Raw genomic sequence first — 19,526 nt, forward strand, 5'->3', positions numbered from 1 at the left:
ATAATGTTGTCTTTCTACACTGCGTTGTACATCAAGATGCCCTATGTAAATCTGCCTTGAATATGAAACCTGTGCTTGATGTAATCGTGAAGCTTGTAAATACTATTCGTTCTCTTGGGCTTACTCACAGAAAATTTCGAGATTTTCTTGAGTCCATGCAATCTGAATATTCTGATGTGCTGTATTACACGAAAGTTAAGTGGCTGAGTGCAGGACGCGTCTTCGAGCGAGTTTGGCAGCTGAAAGACGAGATAGTGTCATTCTTCCATGACAAACAGTGGTCGTGGAGTGTGAAATATTGGAAGATACAGCATGGCTTTCGGACTTAGCATTTTTCACAGATTATTTCTGGCACATGAACAAGTTGAATGTCAAAATTAAAGGAAAAAATCAATTTATCGACGATATCTGGGGCTATCTCAGACGTTTTAAACTACAACTTGTTCTGTTTGCTAATCATATAGCTAAGAACGACTTGTCTCACTTCACGAGATTAAATTCAATAGCCCCAGTAAATCAAGACAAGCTTAAGAGCTACGAAGATGGCCTGAGAAAACTTCATCTTGAATTTGAACGAAGATTTCAAGACTTCAGTGCCATTGAAAAAGACTTGGATATTTTCAGCATGCCTTTTAATGTGGACTGTGAAGCAGTGAGACCGGATTTGCAGCTTGAATTAATTGAATTGCAATCTAACAATCACCTCAAACAGTTGTTTCTCAATGTCCCAAAATTAGAGTTCTATAAGTCTTTGTCGAAATATGCTATTTTAATAGTATATTAAAATAAAATAAAAATATACTGTTTTTTTGAGTCTTTATTGCGTTTTATAATAAATTATATTGGCCCGCCAAAATTTTTTCTTTTTTTTTTTGCCCACTCCTAAAAAAGTTTGCCTGTCACTGACTTAGGCCATGCTTTTCAAAATCATATCTGTTTTAGCAAATGACATAAAATCAATTAATTTGTAAAGAAAGCAAAATATTTTTTGGTAATTCTCGACTGCACACCAGATGCCAGTCAACCCGAACAGATAGCATTTGTAGTAAGAATTGATACTTCTGATGTTGCAGTTCGAAAATTATTTCTTGGGTATCAGACACTACAGGGGTTTATGTAATTATCCTTTAAGTGAACTCTTAACAAATTAGATATTCAAGATATGCGTGGTAAGCATAGTGGCTTGCAGAACAAAATTAGGAATATAAATCCTAGAGCCTATTTTGAAACTTGTGCATCTCATTCATTGAATTTAGTTGTAAATAATGCTGCCAAAGTAACATTTGAAACAGTTAATTTTTTTAACATTGTTCAAGAATTGTACACGTTTTTTTCTGCATCTCCTTACAGATCGGATATATTAAATCGTAATATCACTAGATTAACACTGAAATCTGTAAGTGATACAAGATGGGAGAGTAGAATAAAAATACTGCGACCTCTCAGATTGTAATTAGGTGAAATCTTGAAAAGTTTAAATGACATATGATAATTCCAGAGATATGAAAACAAAACATACAGCTCAATGTTTGTTAAATCAGGTTGCGTCTTTCAAGTTCATTTGCTCAGTCGTTATATGGAACGATATTCTGTCAAATTGATGTTGTAAGTAAAATTTTGCAGTGCCCTCAATACAACATAAATGAATCTCTTAATGTTTTGAATGAGCTTGTTAAATTTCTAAGTGCAGCGAGATCTGATGAGGCATTTAATAAATATATTAGAGATGCAAAAGTTTTAGTTGCAGAAGTAAATGTAGTGGCAGAATTTCCAGTCGTAAGGAGTAGAACTAAAGTTCGCCATTTTGATTATGAAAGTCCCGATGAACAAATTATAAATTCAAAAGAATTGTTTAGAATACAATTTTATCTAACAATTGTTGATACAGCCTTAAATTCCATCCCGGAAAGGTTGGAAAATCTAAATGAATGTAATAATGTATTTATATTTCTTTGTGAATTTGGAGAAATGACTGAAGAGGAAATTAAAAAAATCTTGTTTTGATTTAGATGTTTCCCTTCAAATAAAGGAAGTACAAGTATTAAGGATATTGATGGTCTTCAATGAGCTGATAACATAGAATTTTGAGCAGTGGAATTGCAGACCAAAACTTGATATATATTACAAAAAATAACTTTGTCATCATTTCCTAATCTGTTTATAGCTTTGAGAATTTTTCTGACATTACCAGTTAGTGTAGCATCAGGTGAAAGGAGTTTTTCGAAACTCAAACTTATAAAAACATATTTAAGAACGTCAATGACTCAAGAAAGGTTTAACGATCTAGGACTGTTAGCTATAGAAAAGGAATTGTGTTAAAGTTTAGAATTATCAGATGTTATTAATGAATTGGCAAATAAGAAAGCAAGAATAGTGCAGTTCTAACTTTATGGATGCATTTTGTTACTTCTGTTTGATACCTTGTGCATTTTTGATTTGAATAAAATGAAAATTAATATATCGAATATTTTTATGGATTTTTTTACCACTGTCAACTATATGGAACTGTCATAAAAACATACTAGTAGGCTCCCTTGGGTTGGGTTAGGTTATGTTATGAATCTACTCCCGATCCGCATTGATAGGGCGGCCAAATATCTCTAGCACGCAGGCTGCTAATAGACCAAAACCGGCCCTACCCCTCTCACTGCCTAGACAACGTTTAGCCGTTCCCCTGAAATCCGCGGGACACTAATCACAGTAGCAGCCGTCACTGAGGGACCAATTCAGACGAACCTATTCACGGCCTGCAGGCGCCTCCGTCACTGAGGGACCAATTCAGACGAACCTATTCACGGCCTGCAGGCGCCTCCGTCACTGAGGGACCAATTCAGACGAACCTATTCACGGCCTGCAGGCTCCTCCGTCACTGAGGGACCAATTCAGACGAACTTATTCACGGCCTGCAGGCGCCTCCGTAGCCAGGTGGGAAGGAGCAGTAGTGCGTATCACATGCTTCTTGATGAGACCGGGGTTCGAGCCCGTCACCACCAAATACGGAAGATGCGGAAAGGTCAGGGAATGACCACCGCATATCCCGGAGCAATATGGCCTTAGTTGCTAATGGTCCAAAAAAAAAAAAAAAAACGACAAACGACGGCCTGCAATCCAATCGGTCTTGTTTGCCATATACAAACAAAGAATTAGTCGCAAGACCGTTTGTGTGAAACCATATCAAGAAATGGTTTGTGTGAAAATAAAAGGAACCATAAAATGAAAATTCCGACACTTGAAATAGTGCATATTTAATTACAGTAGACTCGATTTTCCGGGATAGATGGTAAAATAAAAATCCCGGTTAGTCCAAAAATACAGTAAGGTCCCCGACATACGTTCCCGGATTTTTTTACGTAAGTCGAGTTTTACGTAACTCTGGAATGACTAATAAAATATTGCTCCTACATCCGTGATATGCCAAAATTACAAAAACGACATAATATCCCCAGAAGAATGAAAAGTAGTTATATATTTTTCGATTAGTTAGTTATATTTTTTTGATATATAGGAAAATAGTTGTATATTTTTAATTAGTTCGATTAAACTTTATCTGAGGACAGCGGTAAAGTTGCTAGAGTGGCACATAAGAAAAGGAGACATTAAAGGAAGAAATTGTAAAGTAAAAACTGATATGTTTTTCGTAGGCTCGGTTATTATAGTTGGCTTCATTGGTGCCGATCCCTTCACCGTTTCTAATATTCTGTCTTTCTCCTTTATTATTGTGTTCACTGTTGACACGGACAAATCTAAATTCCACGCGATACTTGTTCATCTTTGACCATGTTCAAACATCCTTATTTTAATTTTCTGAATCGAATCGATCGCCTTCCTTTTTTTTTTAAATTTTGATAGATTTACTAGTATCCCTTCGCTTAGTCGACACCAAAATGAAATTTTCTGTAAAGAACTTCACGGGATTAAGGCGAAAACTCACTATTCTGAGCTCGCGTGGGATATTATCCAACGCGAGCTCACATTTCTGGAGGTCACTACCTTAATAATTTGCACTTTCCCGGTTACTGGGCTTTTCGGCGAAGGTAAAGAAAGCCTGCACGAGAAGCACGCAAAAGTTCGATGAAATTTACTGGTAAAAGTACTTTGCCGTAATGGCATTTGTATTGTTGCTCGCTCGGTAAAAGGACGGTGGGTGTTATCGGTCAGGAGCAGAAATTGAATCCCATGTTGTTGTTTGGGTTTTAGGAGCATTAGCAACTAAGGCCATATTGCTCCGGGGATTATGCGGTGGTCATTTACTGACCTTTCCGTATTTGGTGGTCACGGGCTCGAACCGCGGTCTAATTAAGAAGCGTGTGCTACGCAATACTGCTCCTGGCTACGGAGGCGCCTTGAATCCCATGGGAGATTGAAACCCTCCCGAAGTGGAGAGAGTAACCTGACCTTTTTTCTTTAGAATCAATGGTGGACTAGTGGATTAATTGTTTAAAATTGAAAAAAAAAAAAAAAAATTCAATTTTTTCAATTGAAAAAAAAAAAAAGGCAAAAGTAAAGGAAGCCCACACGAGAAGCACGGCAATTTTCGAAAAAGTTTGCCGATGAAACTACGTTATGAACACTTTTTACGAAGCCAGAACTTCCAATATGACTGTTCGTGATTCTAAAGGAAAAAAGGTCAGGTTACTTCCCTTCCACTTCAGGAGGGTTTCAACTCCCTTGGGATTCAACTTCTACTCCAGACCGATAACACTCGCCGTCTGTTTACCGAGTGAGCAACAATACAAATGCCGTTACGACAAAGTACTTTTACCGGTAAATTTCATTGAACTTTTTGCGTGCTTCTCATGCAAGCATTCTTACCTTAGTCGACTTTCCTGTTAGTGCAATTCATTATAAACAGGTAGTAAACTCAATCGTATTGCATTTGTGATAATACCGATATCTGGAATTCTGTGGGATTTTACGTTATTATGGTGAAATGTGTGCCCCTTTCACTGAAACTTTCAGTCATATAAAAAAAAAAAACCTAAATAAATGTTAAGAATCTTCTCTTTACTCATATTTTTAAGCTTGTTACTCCATATCTCGCTTGTGAAACTTGTAGGTGCCGTGATCGTCGTTATTTGATTGCTTATAATTATTATTCTGTTTTAAATTTTACAGTCCCAAAAAAGAAAAAAAAAATTGAGTGAAAAAAATTAACGTAATTCGAAGTTAGGTAAGTCAGGGACTTACTAATAGAAAAATGTTCAGCAAACTACGTAAAAATATGGCGATAGATAAAACTTACCATGCACTATTCGCATGCCCAATACGATGCTTTGAACGAATATTAAAATAAAAATTACTATTTTTTGCCTGGGGAGGGAATCTTATTCCACTGAGATAAAACTCACATTTTTAGGTCACCCAATGTTCAACGCTATTCAGTATTCTAAAAATGGATAAAAATGCATAAACAAACTCTTTCATACTCTTAGGCATTTAGCCAAGAATTTTTTTTAGATTAAACCACACACACCATCAAGCATCTCTCATATTGTGGAGTTATATTTCATAACTCGGTTGTCACTATTGCAACAACAGGGTACCTGCTCACCCACCAATGAATAAGCCAACAAGCTTCGAGACGGTGCCATCTGGGTGGTGGTATCTGCCGAGAATAAGTAACATTAGTCTACCACTGGTGAAGCGTTACTTTATTATTATTATTATTATTAATAGCCATATGGTGCAAGGAAGCCTGAGGCTTATGCTGCACCATAAACAAAAAAAGTTCCCAAGTTACCATGAGAGAGAGAGAGAGAGAGAGAGAGAGGTGTGTGTCAGTCAGTCAAAAGTAGAAGGGATCACCAAGAATTAGAAGAATGATGATATCCAGCTCAGCTTGGTAGTAGAAATGTGTGTGCATTACCCATGAAAAATGAGCTATGACTGGTTAATAAAAGTATAGTTTGTAGATTAGGCACAAACCATTTTTCTGATGGAACATCAACAACAGAGGGAAAGAACCTCCCAGTTATTTCACCTTTATTTGGGTTAGCCCATCTATGAACCCCAGGGGCTCACATCTAGTGAGTATGGGCTTGGCACACCCATGGTCCTGAGTTGGATATCATCAGTCTTCTCTTTTTTGGTGATTCCCTTCTACTTTTCTCTCTCTCTCTCAGGATAATTCAGATTTTTTTTTTTTTTTTTTTGCCTGGTGCAGCATAAGCTTCAGGTTTCCTTGCATCATAAGGCTAATAATAATTATTATTCCAAAGAGTCATTAAGATAGCTAAGATTCACTTGGCCTGATTCTTAGGATCATTAGCCAAATCTAACTCAAGATCACAAATAATAAAAGGAGTTCCACCCTGAATCTTGGAAGTCATTACTCTGTAAATCAGAAAGAGGTCAATTAGCATTTCCTTGTGACAATCTGTAGCGCATCAGTGGAGACAATTCTACAAACTAGAGCCATCTTCAGAAGCATCATCCTCTGAATGGAATACAGTTTTTTTATTTATTTTTTTTATATATATTTTTTAAAATTAACACAGTCTATCCAAGCTGAGATACTGTAAGAAACAATAGGAAGGAAAACAGTCATAAAGAAGAGATTGTGCCCTACCTCTAATACCCCAGTCCCTCCTAGTAATTCTTGCTATTATGTTAACAAACTTTCAAACCTTTTCAGATAGAAAATTGATATGGGTGCCAAATCTAAGACCTCTGTCAATGAAGATTCCAAGATATTTAATTTTCTTAATGGGCTTTATACTTTCACAACCAATCAGCACATGAGGCTCTCAACGAGCACATAGGTTCCCCTTCAGCAATAATATTTTTGTTTTTTACCTGGATATTGTTAATTTATGGAAGTCACGCCAAGCATTCAGATCTTTTATTATTTCATTAGATCGTTGTTCAATTTGTAGCTGTGAAGAGCCTTCAACTAATGTTACCAGGTCATCCACATATACATTCATATGAACATGACTATATTCCTTCCATAACCAATCCTCTAATACAATTTCAACATTAGTGGCCCAAAAACAGATCCCTGCAGATATCCTCGAATAGCAGATCTAGTTACTGAATTCCAACTAAACTTAACAGTAAAAGATCTGTCCTGAAAATAATTCACTATGATACTATAAAGCTGATGGGAGCATTTCACGAGGCAAAGCATCAATAACACACTGTCTGAAGAGATATTATCAAAAGTTCCTTCAAAATCAACCAAAAATGCCAAGGACATATTTTGCATTTGAATCTCTAACCAATTTAACCAAAGATTTTAAAGCATCCCCTGTACCACGACCTGGAGTAAAGCCATATTGCTTATTTGAGAATCCTAAATTTTCTTGCAGATATTGAAATATTTGCTGTGAAAGCATGTGTTCATAGACCTTGCCCAAACCTGGAAGAAGTGCAATTGGATGATAAGAAGAGGGCTCAGTTTTAGGTTTTTCAGCTGACTTCAAAATGATCTTAAGTAGAGCATCCTTCCAAAGCGAGGGAAAAATTTCTTCAAGCAGGCATTTATTAAAAACAAGAAGATGCTCAGGAAACAGTTTGAAGAAACGTTTAATAACTTCCCCTTCAATGTGGTAATGGGTGTCCATGCCAGGACACCCATTATTGCTAATTTTGTTTACACCTGAATTAAGATCTTCCATTGAAAATGGTTCCTTTTGAATCTCGCTAACACAACCACAATCTAACCAGTCAGTACTATCAGAATGCTCCACCTCATCCACATGATGAAGAGATTCATTGACAAAGTGATCAAGTATAATATTAATACTGCCGAGCCAATTTACAGTTTGAGTCTCCACAATGCATAGAACTTATCACATCCCCAGATGGCCTTAATTTGTGTAAACACAACTTATAAACAATACCACATGGATCCTCATTACCAGCTGTTTGCACTAAGTTTTTCCATGCATCAAATTTCTTTTCAGCTATTAAACGGTATATTTTCTTTTGATTAATTGATACTCAGTTTTCAACCATACAGTAGATTGTTTATTATCCCACAATTTCTGACATTGGAACTTCTTACGTGCCCTGTTGACCTCTCTCCGGAGATCAGTAAGATCGGAGGACCACCATTGCACTGGAGCACGTTTACTTTGTTTTAATTTCATTGACTTCCTCGAGACATCAAATAACTTCTGTTATAATAGTTGAACCAAATCAAATTCATTAATCCTATCCAAATCAGCTAACGACATTTCACCAAAAATTGTCCTAACAAATCTGTCAAACTTATTCAGTGAGCTTAATTGCAAATCTTCAAATTTGTAACACACGAGGCTCAATAAATCTACTTCTAGCACAGAAGTAATTGCTCTGTGATTACTGTTAATCCAATCTGGTTTAATTTTCCAATTAGATATGGAATTGAAGGCCATACTATTGGCTAACGTTACATCTATGTTAGACTAGACGCTTCCGTAGCCAGGTGGGAAGGAGCAGCAGTGCGTAGCACAGGCTTCTTGATTAGACCAGGGTTCGAGCCTGCCACCACCAAATACGGAGAATGTGGAAAGGTCAGGGAATGACCACTGCATATCCCGGAGCAATATGGCCTTAGTTGCTAATGCTCCTAAAAACCAAATAACTAACTAACTAACTATGTTAGACTCTCCATTAATAGTCCAAAACATAAGTTCATTACCAGACTTATTAATGATCTGAAGTTTAGATGAGGATATCAGCTCTTCCAATAACCTGCCTCTGGCATTCATAAATCTATAATGCCATAAAAGATTTTTAGCATTTGAATCCAGGCAGATAATCACTTTTCTGCCTTCCAATCGGAATAATGCCTGTTCCAAATAGCTAAGAGAGCGTGTTTAAGTTTTTCTGCTGCATTAGATTGGCCAGCTCAGCATTCATCATTCTCGGACTCCTCTTCATGGTATACTTTCTAAATGTGTTCGTGGCTTCTGTGATTATTGCTTTAAAGATATTCTATAATTCTAATGTATTCACCCTCCCTTGGAAGTCTGTGCAGTTGATAGATGCCATGTAGCAATCTTAAACTGTCATAGTCCCCTTACATGAAGTTAAAACCTTTACATTTAAGTACTGCAACATCTACTAGCAACTGTGAAATCACTACCTGCCAATGGTTCCTGTAATTCAAGCCCTGTGTGTCATCTGATTTGTGAGTGATGACGATGTCAAGAATATTCTTACCCCTAGTATTTTCTCTGGTACAAATAAATAATCACATTGTTTATTTCAAAATTTTGTTCCCCAGTTTTTCCATCCTGCTTATTCTAGTCAATGCAGATTGAAGTTAGCCACAATTAGCATTAATAGAGGCATATGATTCAAGAAAGCAAGCTTATACAACATCAGCCAAAAAAAAAAAAAAAAACCCTTTCCATTTCACCCATCCATTCTCTCCGAATGTTTGTCTAGTTCTGCCTTGAATATATTTAAACTGTCCACTTCTACAATGACAGATGGAAGTTTATTCCAGAAATAAACCACCTGCTGGCTAAAGGCAAATTTCCACACATCTATTCTACAAATGTCTTTCCTCAATTTGAATTTATGTCCCCTCAGGCGATTAATCTGGGAAAGAGGAAGAATCCCATCAGTATTGAGCGTGCACAAACCATTCAAGGCCTTATACACCTCAGTCAGATCACTTTCAGGTGCCTAGTCTCCAGACATTGTAATTTGCATAACTTAAGCCTTTCTTTGTAAGAGCAACCCTTTGTTCCATTCACTAATCTTGTTGCCCATCTCTGTACTCATTCCAGCAGCTTTACATCCTTCCTAAAATGAGGCCTCCAGACCTGTATACAGTATTCAAGGTGTGGCCCGAAAATTGCTTTATACACCACCTTATCCCTGCCGATCATCATCTGCTTATCCATGCTAGAAAAATTTCTGAATATCATTGACAAGACACCATGAGCTACTTTTGCACACTGTCTGCACTGCTCAGAAAAAATCCATATGTGACTGCATAATTATGCCAGGTCCTTTTCATTCTCCACTACCCTGAGTGTAGTACTGCACAGATGATACGTTACTCTGGGGTTCCTGCTACCCATATGCAGTACTTTACATTTGTCAATGTTAAACTTCAGTTGCCACTTCTCAACCTATCTACTAAACTTTTCTAGGTCTTGTTGAAGTAGCGTAGTGCCGTTAACAACCCTGCCAACCTTTGTATCATATGCAAACTTAGATGTTAAGCCTGATATACCTTCATCAATATCATTAATAAATACAGAAAACAACAATAGACCCAACACTGAATCCTGGAGGACTCCACAAAGAGCAGTATCCATTGATTACCAATCTCTCTTTCTGTCTTTTCGCACTTTAACCATCCCTTTATCCAGCAATTTGCCCCCAATGCCACACTGCTCCAATTTTTACAGCAGTCTTCCATGTGCAACAGTATCAAAAGCCTTCGCATTCAGTTCTTTTGTGACCACACCATGGTATCCAATCAAATTGGTCAGACAAGACTTCCCCCAAACCCATGCTGACTCTGAACTGTAACTGAAGTCTTGTCTAGATGATCCTGCAGTGCTTTTTTGAACAGTGTTGCCCTGGAACAGAAGTTAAACTACCAGGTCTGTAACTGACGATGTTACCAACAGTAAATTCTAAGTGGGAAGCATTCAAGGAATTAATCATGGAAGCTACTAAAAGTTTCATACCTATTAAGAAATATTGTTCAAGGCTTAGGCCTAAATGGTTATCTAATGAACTAATGAGACTCGTAACAGAGAAGAAAAATGCATGGGATGCATATAAATTATCAAGCGACTCAGAAGCCTATGGCAGATATAAGCTAGTCTGTAATCAGGTCACAAAGGAGGTTAGGCAGGCGAAGGAAGATTACGAGAAATCCTTGGCAAAAGATGCTAAGAAAAACAGCAAGGATTTCTTTACTTATATAAACTCTAAAAGGAAGGGGATGAATCTGATTGGTCCACTTGACATCGATGGTTCGACTGTTGATGATCCTGCTCACATAGCAAACAAACTGAATGAGTATTTTGCATCTACATTCACACATGAGGAATTATTAAGGTTTGAAAATGGCAGAAGGTTATCAAATTGTAGCAGGATACTTAATGGTTTTGGAATAACTGAAAGCAAAGTGGAGGAGAAATTGTTGAAGTTAAACACAAGAAAAGCACATGGGGTGGATGGGATCTATCCAGTTATATTAAAAGAGGTGGCAAAGCAACTAAGCAAACCCTTAGCCATAATTATGAGAGCATCCTTGGACTCGGGAGGTTCCTACGGACTGGAGATGTGCAAATGTATCCCCAATTCACAAAGGGTGATCGAAGGGTGACACGAGTAATTACAGACCAGTTAGTTTAACTTCTGTTCCTGGTAAAATAATGGAGTCACTGGTTAAAGATGTATTGCAGGATCATCTAGACAAGACTGCAGCAATTATTCAGACACAGCATGGGTTTGTTAAGGGAAAGTCTTGTCTGACAAATTTGATAGGATATTATGATGTGGTTACAAAGGAACTGGATGCAAAAAATAATTTTGATATCATATATTTGGATTTCAGGAAAGCTTTTGACACTGTTGTGCATGGAAGATTATTGTACAAATTGGAGCAGAATGGTATTAAGGGTAAGTTGCTACAATGGATAAAAGGTTGGTTAAGTGGGAGAAGACAGAGGGTGGTAATCAATGGGTGCTGCTCTTCTTGGACTAATGTTATTAGTGGAGTCCCACAGGGTTTGGTGTTAGGTCCACTGTTGTTTTGTATATTTATCAATGATATCGATGAAGGTATATCAGGCTTAATGTCAAAGTTTGCAGATGATACAAAGGTTGGCAGGGTTGTTAATGACAGTAATGGCAGTGTGCTACTGCAACAGGATCTAGATAATTTGGGCAGATGGGCTAAGAAGTGGCAACTGAAGTTTAACCTTGACAAATGCAAAGTACTGCATATGGGTAGAAGTAACCCCAGAGAAACGTACCAACTGTGTGGTACTACACTTAAGGTGGTAGAAAATGAAAAAGACCTGGGAATAATTGTGCAGTCAGATATGAAGTTTTCTGAGCAATGCAGACAGGCTGCCAGGGCAGGACATGGGGTTTTGTCAATGATATATAGGAATTTTGCTAGCAGGGAAAAGGAGGTAATTATCCCTTTGTATAAGGCAATGGTCAGGCCACGCCTTGAGTACTGCGTACAGATCTGGAGGCCTCATTTTAGGAAGGATGTAGATTTACTTGAGCATGTATAGAGAAGGGCAACAAGATTGATGAGGGGAATGAAGGGATCCTCTTACGAAGGGAGGCTTAAGTTCTGCAAATTGCAGTGGCTGGAGACTAGGCACCTGAGCGGTGATCTGATTGAGGTATATAAGGTCTTGAATGGGTTGAGCTCGCTGAATTCTGATGGGATACTTCCACTTGTTCAGATTACGAACCTAAGGGGGCATAAATTCAAATTAAGAAAAGACAGATGTAGAATAGATGTGCGGAAATTTGCCTTTAGCCAGCGGGTGGTTAATTGCTGGAACAAATTTCCATCTGTCGTTGTGGAAGTTGATAGGTTGAATAAATTTAAGGAGGAACTGGACAGGCATTTGGAGGCAATGGTGTGATTTTTTTTTTTTTTTTTTGGCTGATGCTGCATAAGCTTACACTTGCTTTCTTGCATCACATGCCACTACTACTACTACATTTATCACTCTTTGATCCTCCTTTGTGAATTGGGGTCACATTTTCACAACTTCAGGCCATGGATACCTCCCCTGAGTCCAAGGAAGCTCATAATTATGACTAAGGCTTTGCTTACTTCCTTTGCTGCCTCCTTTAATATAACTGAATAGATCCCATCCACCCCAGGTGGTTTTCTTATTAACTTCAACAGTTTCTGCTCTACTTTGTTCTCAGTTATTACAAAATCATTTAGCTCACTGCCAGAGTTTAATACACCTCTAGCATTACCCTCCCTGAAAGACTCCTCATCTGTAAATGTAGATGCAAATTACTCATTCAGTTTGCTAGCTACCTGAGCAGGATCATCAACAGTAGAACCATTGATATCAAGTGGACCAATCTAATTCATCCCTTTCCTTCTAGAGTTTAAATAAGTAAAGAACTCTTTCCTGTTTTTCTTTGCATCCTTTGTCCAAGATTTCTCATAATCTGCCCTTGACTGCCTGACCTCTTTGGTGACTTGATTACAGACCAGCTTATATCTACCATAATGCTTTCGTACACATTGTACTCCCCAGATTCCAGTTCTGCATTCCTTATATCTGTGTGATATAAGGAATGCAGGATACAATATCTGCCCTTGAAGTGTTTGGGTGCCTCTGCAGCCAGGTGGGCAGGAGCAGCAGCACGTAGCACATGCTTCTTGATTAGATCGGGGTTTGAACCCGTGATCACCAAATACGGAGGATGTGGAAAGTCAGGGAATGACCACCGCATATCCCTGGAGCAATATGGCCTTAGTTGCTAATGATCCTAAAAAAAACAAATAACAATAATTTGATGTTTTGACCAACATCTCAAATTCATCAAATTTATTTACCAAACTCCTAGCATTGATGTGCACACAATATTCACACTTGCTTGCCTATTCCACCTGCATGTATGGATTTGTCACATTCTTCACAGCCTTCTGGTCTGTGGATTACTCCCACTCTCATTATACGTTTTGCTTTCAGCTAACTTACACCATACACAGATTCTATGCCGGCAGATAAATTCTGACTCAGCAAACACTTTTTTAATGTGCAGGCAGCTTTTGATAAGAGGCATGACCTCTTCACCCCTTAAAGTTATTTAGGCTTGTTTCTGTAGCTTTTATCTTCCCCCATTTGAAATATTGCCACCCTAAGAAAATCTTGCCCACATCGGCAAGCATTACTTTTACCCATATCATCAGATTAATGTAGGCTATATTATCCTTTTCCCCTAACTAGCAGTTTCCCTGAACCTTAAGGTATCCTCAATGATGCTGGCAAAAATCCTTGCTCCATTTTTATTCAAATGAATACAGTTTCTACAAAATAGATTCCTTCTACCTACAAGTGTGTCACACTGATAAAAAATTTTCCCTGGGAGTATTATATTATATTATATTAGTAATGAGAAGTAATATAAGGAAGCAAGCTTATAAAAACATCAACCAAAAAAAAAAAACATTTCCCATATCACTTGTCCATCCCCTCTAACAGTTTGTCTAGTTCTTCAATTTTTTTTAAAATTATCTACTTCGAAAACACCAGATAGAAGTTTTCTCCAACAATCAACTACCTGCTGGCTGAAGACATATTTTCACAGCCATCCTTCAAAAATCCTTCTTCAATTTGAGCATTTGTCTACTCATGTGCATAGTCTGAGCAGGAGGAAAGATTCCATCACCATTGAGCTTACTCAGTCCATCCATTCAGAGCCTTAAACACCTTTCATATCTCCTCGCAGGTGTTTAGTCTACAGATGCTACAATTTAATGAATTGAAGCCTTTCCTGGTAAGAGCCCTCCTTGTTTTCATCACTAATCGCATTGCTATTCTCTGCACCTGCTCCAACAGATCTGCATCCTTTCCCAAATGAGGCTTCTAGTTCTATACACAGAACTCAAGATATTGCCTAACCATTGCCTTATACAATGGAATAGTCACCTCCCTATCCCTACTTGCAAGATTCCTGTGTATCATTGACTTCACTGGCTGTGCTGGCAGTCTGTTTGCAGTGCTCATTGAATTTCTATCTTATTGACAGTTACCTTTAGGGCTTTTTCACTGTCTGCTACCTGGAATATGGTACCATATAGTTATTACATTAATCTGAGATTACTGCTACCCAGGTGAATTACTGTGCATTTGTCAACGTTAAACTTCAGCTGCCAGTTGAAGTTTAATATTGATAGTTGTTAAACTTCCAAACCAATTTGCCTAATGTATCTAGATTTTGTTGCAGTAGCATACTGATTACTTTCGTTAACTAACCTGCCACCCTTCATATCATCTGCAAACTTAGATATTAGGCCTGATATGCCTTCATCATCACTGATCGAATATAGAAAACAGTGAACCAGTGGTGTAGCCACCATGTACGCAGGCAAGGCAATTGCCCCCTGGCCCTTTAGGGTGCCCGGTGTCTGGCTGTCTCCTATTTTTGCAATTTTCATTAAGTAGGAGTCCGAACATGTTCTTTGCCTCCGGGCCTGAAAAAGGGTAGCTACACTAGTGCAGTGAACCCAGCACAGAATCCTGGGGTGTTCCACTAATGTCATTTGTTTCTGAAGATCAGCATTCATTGATAACAACTGTCTTCTCCCATCCAAACATCTCTTTATTCATAGCAGCTATTGGTGCACTGTGCTTTTAATGGCACAGTGCACCAATTTGTATAGCAGTCTTTTATGTGCAACGGTATAATAATCATAGGATGTGCAACAGTATAATAATGATTTAACCAATGAGAATACATTGTTATCCTTAATATAATTGTTAATCTCACTGTAGTAAAATAATTTTGGCACAACACTTTCTGTTTCTCATTCTGTCACACTTTTGTGTGCTTTTTTCCTCTCCTCAGTTCACTGGGAAGGATAGGCATTACACTGATTGTCCCATCTAATTTCTCCAGTGCTGTTCCATTTATTGTTTAGTTCTTAACAATTAGAGATTTTTGGTGTATTTGAATGTCATGGATTTCCGAACAGAACAGCAAAACCATGTTTGTTTTAGGTAAACAGCAAAATCATGTTGTTTTATGATGGGTTGCATTCTTTCATATTTTTCAAAAAATGAATTAAAATAGGTGGTGATTTTATTATGTTTTCCAGCAATTAATGCAGCTATTAGGTGCATATTTTTTATGATTAATAAAATTTGGACTGCTGAAATGATGCATCTTAGTGGAAATGGTAGAAAATCAATTTTTTCTTTTTATTATTAATTCCCAATTTTATATTCATTAAATCAGATACCATGCTATAATGCACCTGCCTTATAACAAAACATTCTGCTTTGTACGTGCGAATATCTGAGAATAGTTATACAGATGCATGGATCTGGTTTAAATTAAAAATGCTAACTTCTTTAGTTTTGGTAATTTTGAATGAGTGTAAAAAATTAACAGCTTATTAGGATGCACAGTTTTTATAGTGAGATTCCAAAATGAATGTTCCATGTTATTTTTTGTGTTTTTTTGTAATGCTATTGTATATTTCTCTTAAATATGTTACTTGATTACTTAGCAGTTTAAACAATGAATTGCATAATATAAAATTTTATTAATATTACTTGTGCAGTATTATATTATTAATATATTAAATTTATTGTGTAGACTGGAGAAATAATCCCAATGGCTGTGCCTTCTAGCTTTAATGATATTACCCAGAATAAAACAGTTCGTGATTTTGTAGGCTGGGTTTGGTATGAAACAGAATTCTTTGTTCCAAACCATTGGAAAAATGGACTAAGAGTAGTTCTGAGATTCGGAAGTGCTCATTATATGACAAAAGTGGTATGTTTGAAAAATTTTATTAATCCATTAATGTTCATCATATGAGAGTTGAGATATTTTAAAGTAATTAAATTTTTTAATTTATTTTAGAGTATTAAAGTATTTAAAATGATCTTAAATTAAAAATTATATCTTTATCAAAAATTTCATTTCAGATTCCCATCATCAGATTCTGGTGATAGGCATATTCATTTTTGTGTTCAGGAATTTACTTTAGATCAGATCAGTCATCTTCCATTTAACAGTATAGTGCAATATATATATACGACATGACTTGATAATGTAATACATATTGCATTTAGGTATCTATCAGTCTAATGTATTATTCTCAGGTTAAATTGAATTTAAAAGGAAATCATTCCTCAGACTAGAGCAGCAAAGCACACTGGGCTCAAAGTAGTGGGAGTGCTGGTGCTTGGGAGAGAACTGAAGGGGTAATTTTATGAATCATGGCCTGATGAACTGTACTACTTTGCAATGTTTGTGGATCCATCTGGAAAAAGACACGATGGAGCCAAGGTGTGTGTGTGTGTGTGTGTGTGTGTGTGTGTGTGTGTGTGTGTGTGTGTGTGTGTGTGTGTCTTCAGTGCAAACACTATAAAGAAATTAGGCATGAACTTGGCATTCTTATGGACATTTGTGTGCTAAAAGAAACTTCCATCTATCGTTGTGGAATTGATAGCTTAAATAAATACAAGGAAGAACTGGACAAACTTTGTAGCAAATGGGAAGTTATTTTATTATTATTTTTTTCTAATGCTGTATAAGCTTGATTTCTTGTATCATATGCTAATGTAAGTAGGATAGGTGGAACAGGAACAGGATATCCTTTAAAAAGGATAGGTGGAACAGGACCAGGGTATAACTGCCAGGGGCAAAGGTTGATGACATTGTAGAGCGGATATCATCTTTTAAGGGCACAAAAGGTGATATAGTTGTACACGTTGGCACTAATGATATTAAGAGTAGGAGACTGGCGGAATTACTCAACAAGTACAGGTCACTGTTGAAAAAAAGCCGTGAATTAGGGTTGAATTTGAAAGTGTCTGCAATTCTGCCCAGACACGATAGGAGGGAGTATAGGATGAGAGCCCTGTCGATCAATTCGGCCCAGGAAGGATTGTGCAAGGCTCAAGGGGTAGAATTTTTTTCAGCCTGGTCTGTACTTGTTAACAGGAGAGACTGCTTCTACAGGGATGGGATACACTTAAATAGAAAGGGTGCAAGAATGTTTGCTGATGCTATAGAGGCAGTGTTAGGTGGGTCGGAAAACTGCTAGATTTGGGGGGGATACAAGGACTAATAGATTAACAGTAGCCACTGGCAGAGGTGAAAGTGATTCTTGCACTGCTTCTATTGGAATGAGCAGAAGCCTGAAAAACAATATGCAGGATATTTCAGAGACTGCTGGGAGTCATTGCGGTACAAATAAACACATAGGTTGTTAGGATAGCTAAGAAAAAGAACAGGTGCATGTATACTTGCGTGTACACCAATGCTAGGAGTTTAGTAAATAAATTTGATGAATTTGAGGTATTGCTCAAAACATCAAAGGCAGATATTGTGGGAATTTCAGAGACATGGTGTCACACAGATATAAGGAATGCAGAACTGGAATTTGGGGAGTACAATGTCTACAGAAAGGATAGACAGGATAGGAAGGGAGGAGGGGTTATGCTATTAGTTAAGAAATCCAAGGAAGTGAAGCCAGTCGATATTGCTAGACAGTGCAGTGTCGAGTCAGTTTGGTGTGACATAAGCATTGGGAGATCAAAATTGAGAGTAGGAGTGTGCTATAGGCCTAATGACTCTGATGAGTATAATAAGAAACTGTATGGGGAAATAGAGTGGGCCAGTAAATCAGAGAGTCTTATAATGGGGGATTTTAATTTCCCAGATATTGACTGGAATTTGGGGGCTGGTCACTTACACACTAGCAAGGCTTTTGTGGATTTATTGGATGATTGTTTTCAACATCAGCATGTTCAGGAGGCAACTAGAGGGAGTAATACTCTTGATTTGATTATCAGTAGTGATTCTTCATGCATTAAGAATCTGCAGGTAAATGAACCACTAGGTGGCAGTGATCACAGTGTGCTGAAGTGGGATTTACTCAAAGAAGTAACTACCATTAGGGGTAACGGGAAGGGTTATTGCTTTCTTAAAGGCGACTATGATGGACTGAGACAATATTTAAATTCTATACAGTGGGACCAACTGATGATGTTACCAACAGCAAATTCAAAATGCGAAGCATTCAAAGAACTTATCTTGGAAGCTACTAGGCTTTACATACCAACTAAGAAATATTGTTCAAGGTTTAGGCCTAAGTGGATGTCAGATGAACTAATGAGACATGTGGCGGAGAAGAAAAATGCATGGGATACATACAAATTAACACGTGACACAGAAGCCTATGATAGATACAAGTTGATCTGTAACCAAGTTACAAAGGAGGTTAGGCAGGCGAAGGCAGATTATGAGAAATCTTTGGCAAGAGATGCAAAGAAAAACAGCAAAGAGTTCTTTACTTATGTAAACTCTAGAAGGAAGGGGATGAATCAGATTGGTCCACTTGATATCGATAGGTCAACTGTTGATGATCCTGCTCAGGTAGCTAACAAACTGAATGAATATTGTGCATCGACATTCACACATGAGGAGTTATTCAGCAAGGGGAATGCCAGAGGTGTATTCAACTCTGGCAGTAAGCTAGAGAATCTTGTAATAACTGAGAGTAAAGTGGAGGAGAAATTGTTGAAGATAAATACAAGAAAGGCACCTGGAGTGGATGGGATCTATCCAGTTATATTAAAGGAAGCAGCAAAGGAAGTAAGCAAACCCTTAGCCATAATTATGAGCGCTTCCTTGGACTCAGGGGAAGTAGCCATGGACTGGAGATGTGCAAATGTGACCCCAATTCACAAAGGAGGATCAAAGGGCGACACAAGTAATTATAGACCTGTTAGTTTAACTTCTGTTCCTGGAAAATTAATGGAGGCACTGGTTAAAGAAGCACTGCAGGATCATCTAGACAAGACTTCAGTTATAGCTCAGACACAGCATGG

At 37.6% G+C, this 19,526-nt stretch overlaps 1 protein-coding gene across 1 annotated transcript in view; it reads left to right on the plus strand.

Annotated features, from left to right (window-relative positions):
* LOC150085986 (beta-glucuronidase) overlaps positions 1 to 19,526 on the plus strand; it is a 272,855-nt gene that overhangs the window by 7,151 nt on the left and 246,178 nt on the right. The window contains exon 2 of the mRNA XM_090374318.1: positions 16,279 to 16,458. Within this exon, the coding sequence (XP_090230444.1) occupies positions 16,279 to 16,458 (180 nt within the window). The remainder of the gene's footprint in view (positions 1 to 16,278; positions 16,459 to 19,526) is intronic.

The sequence above is a fragment of the Mastigoproctus giganteus genome, chromosome 5, assembly GCF_048544385.1.
Source record: "Mastigoproctus giganteus isolate SK-2022 chromosome 5, ASM4854438v1, whole genome shotgun sequence".
NCBI lineage: Eukaryota > Metazoa > Arthropoda > Arachnida > Uropygi > Thelyphonidae > Mastigoproctus > Mastigoproctus giganteus.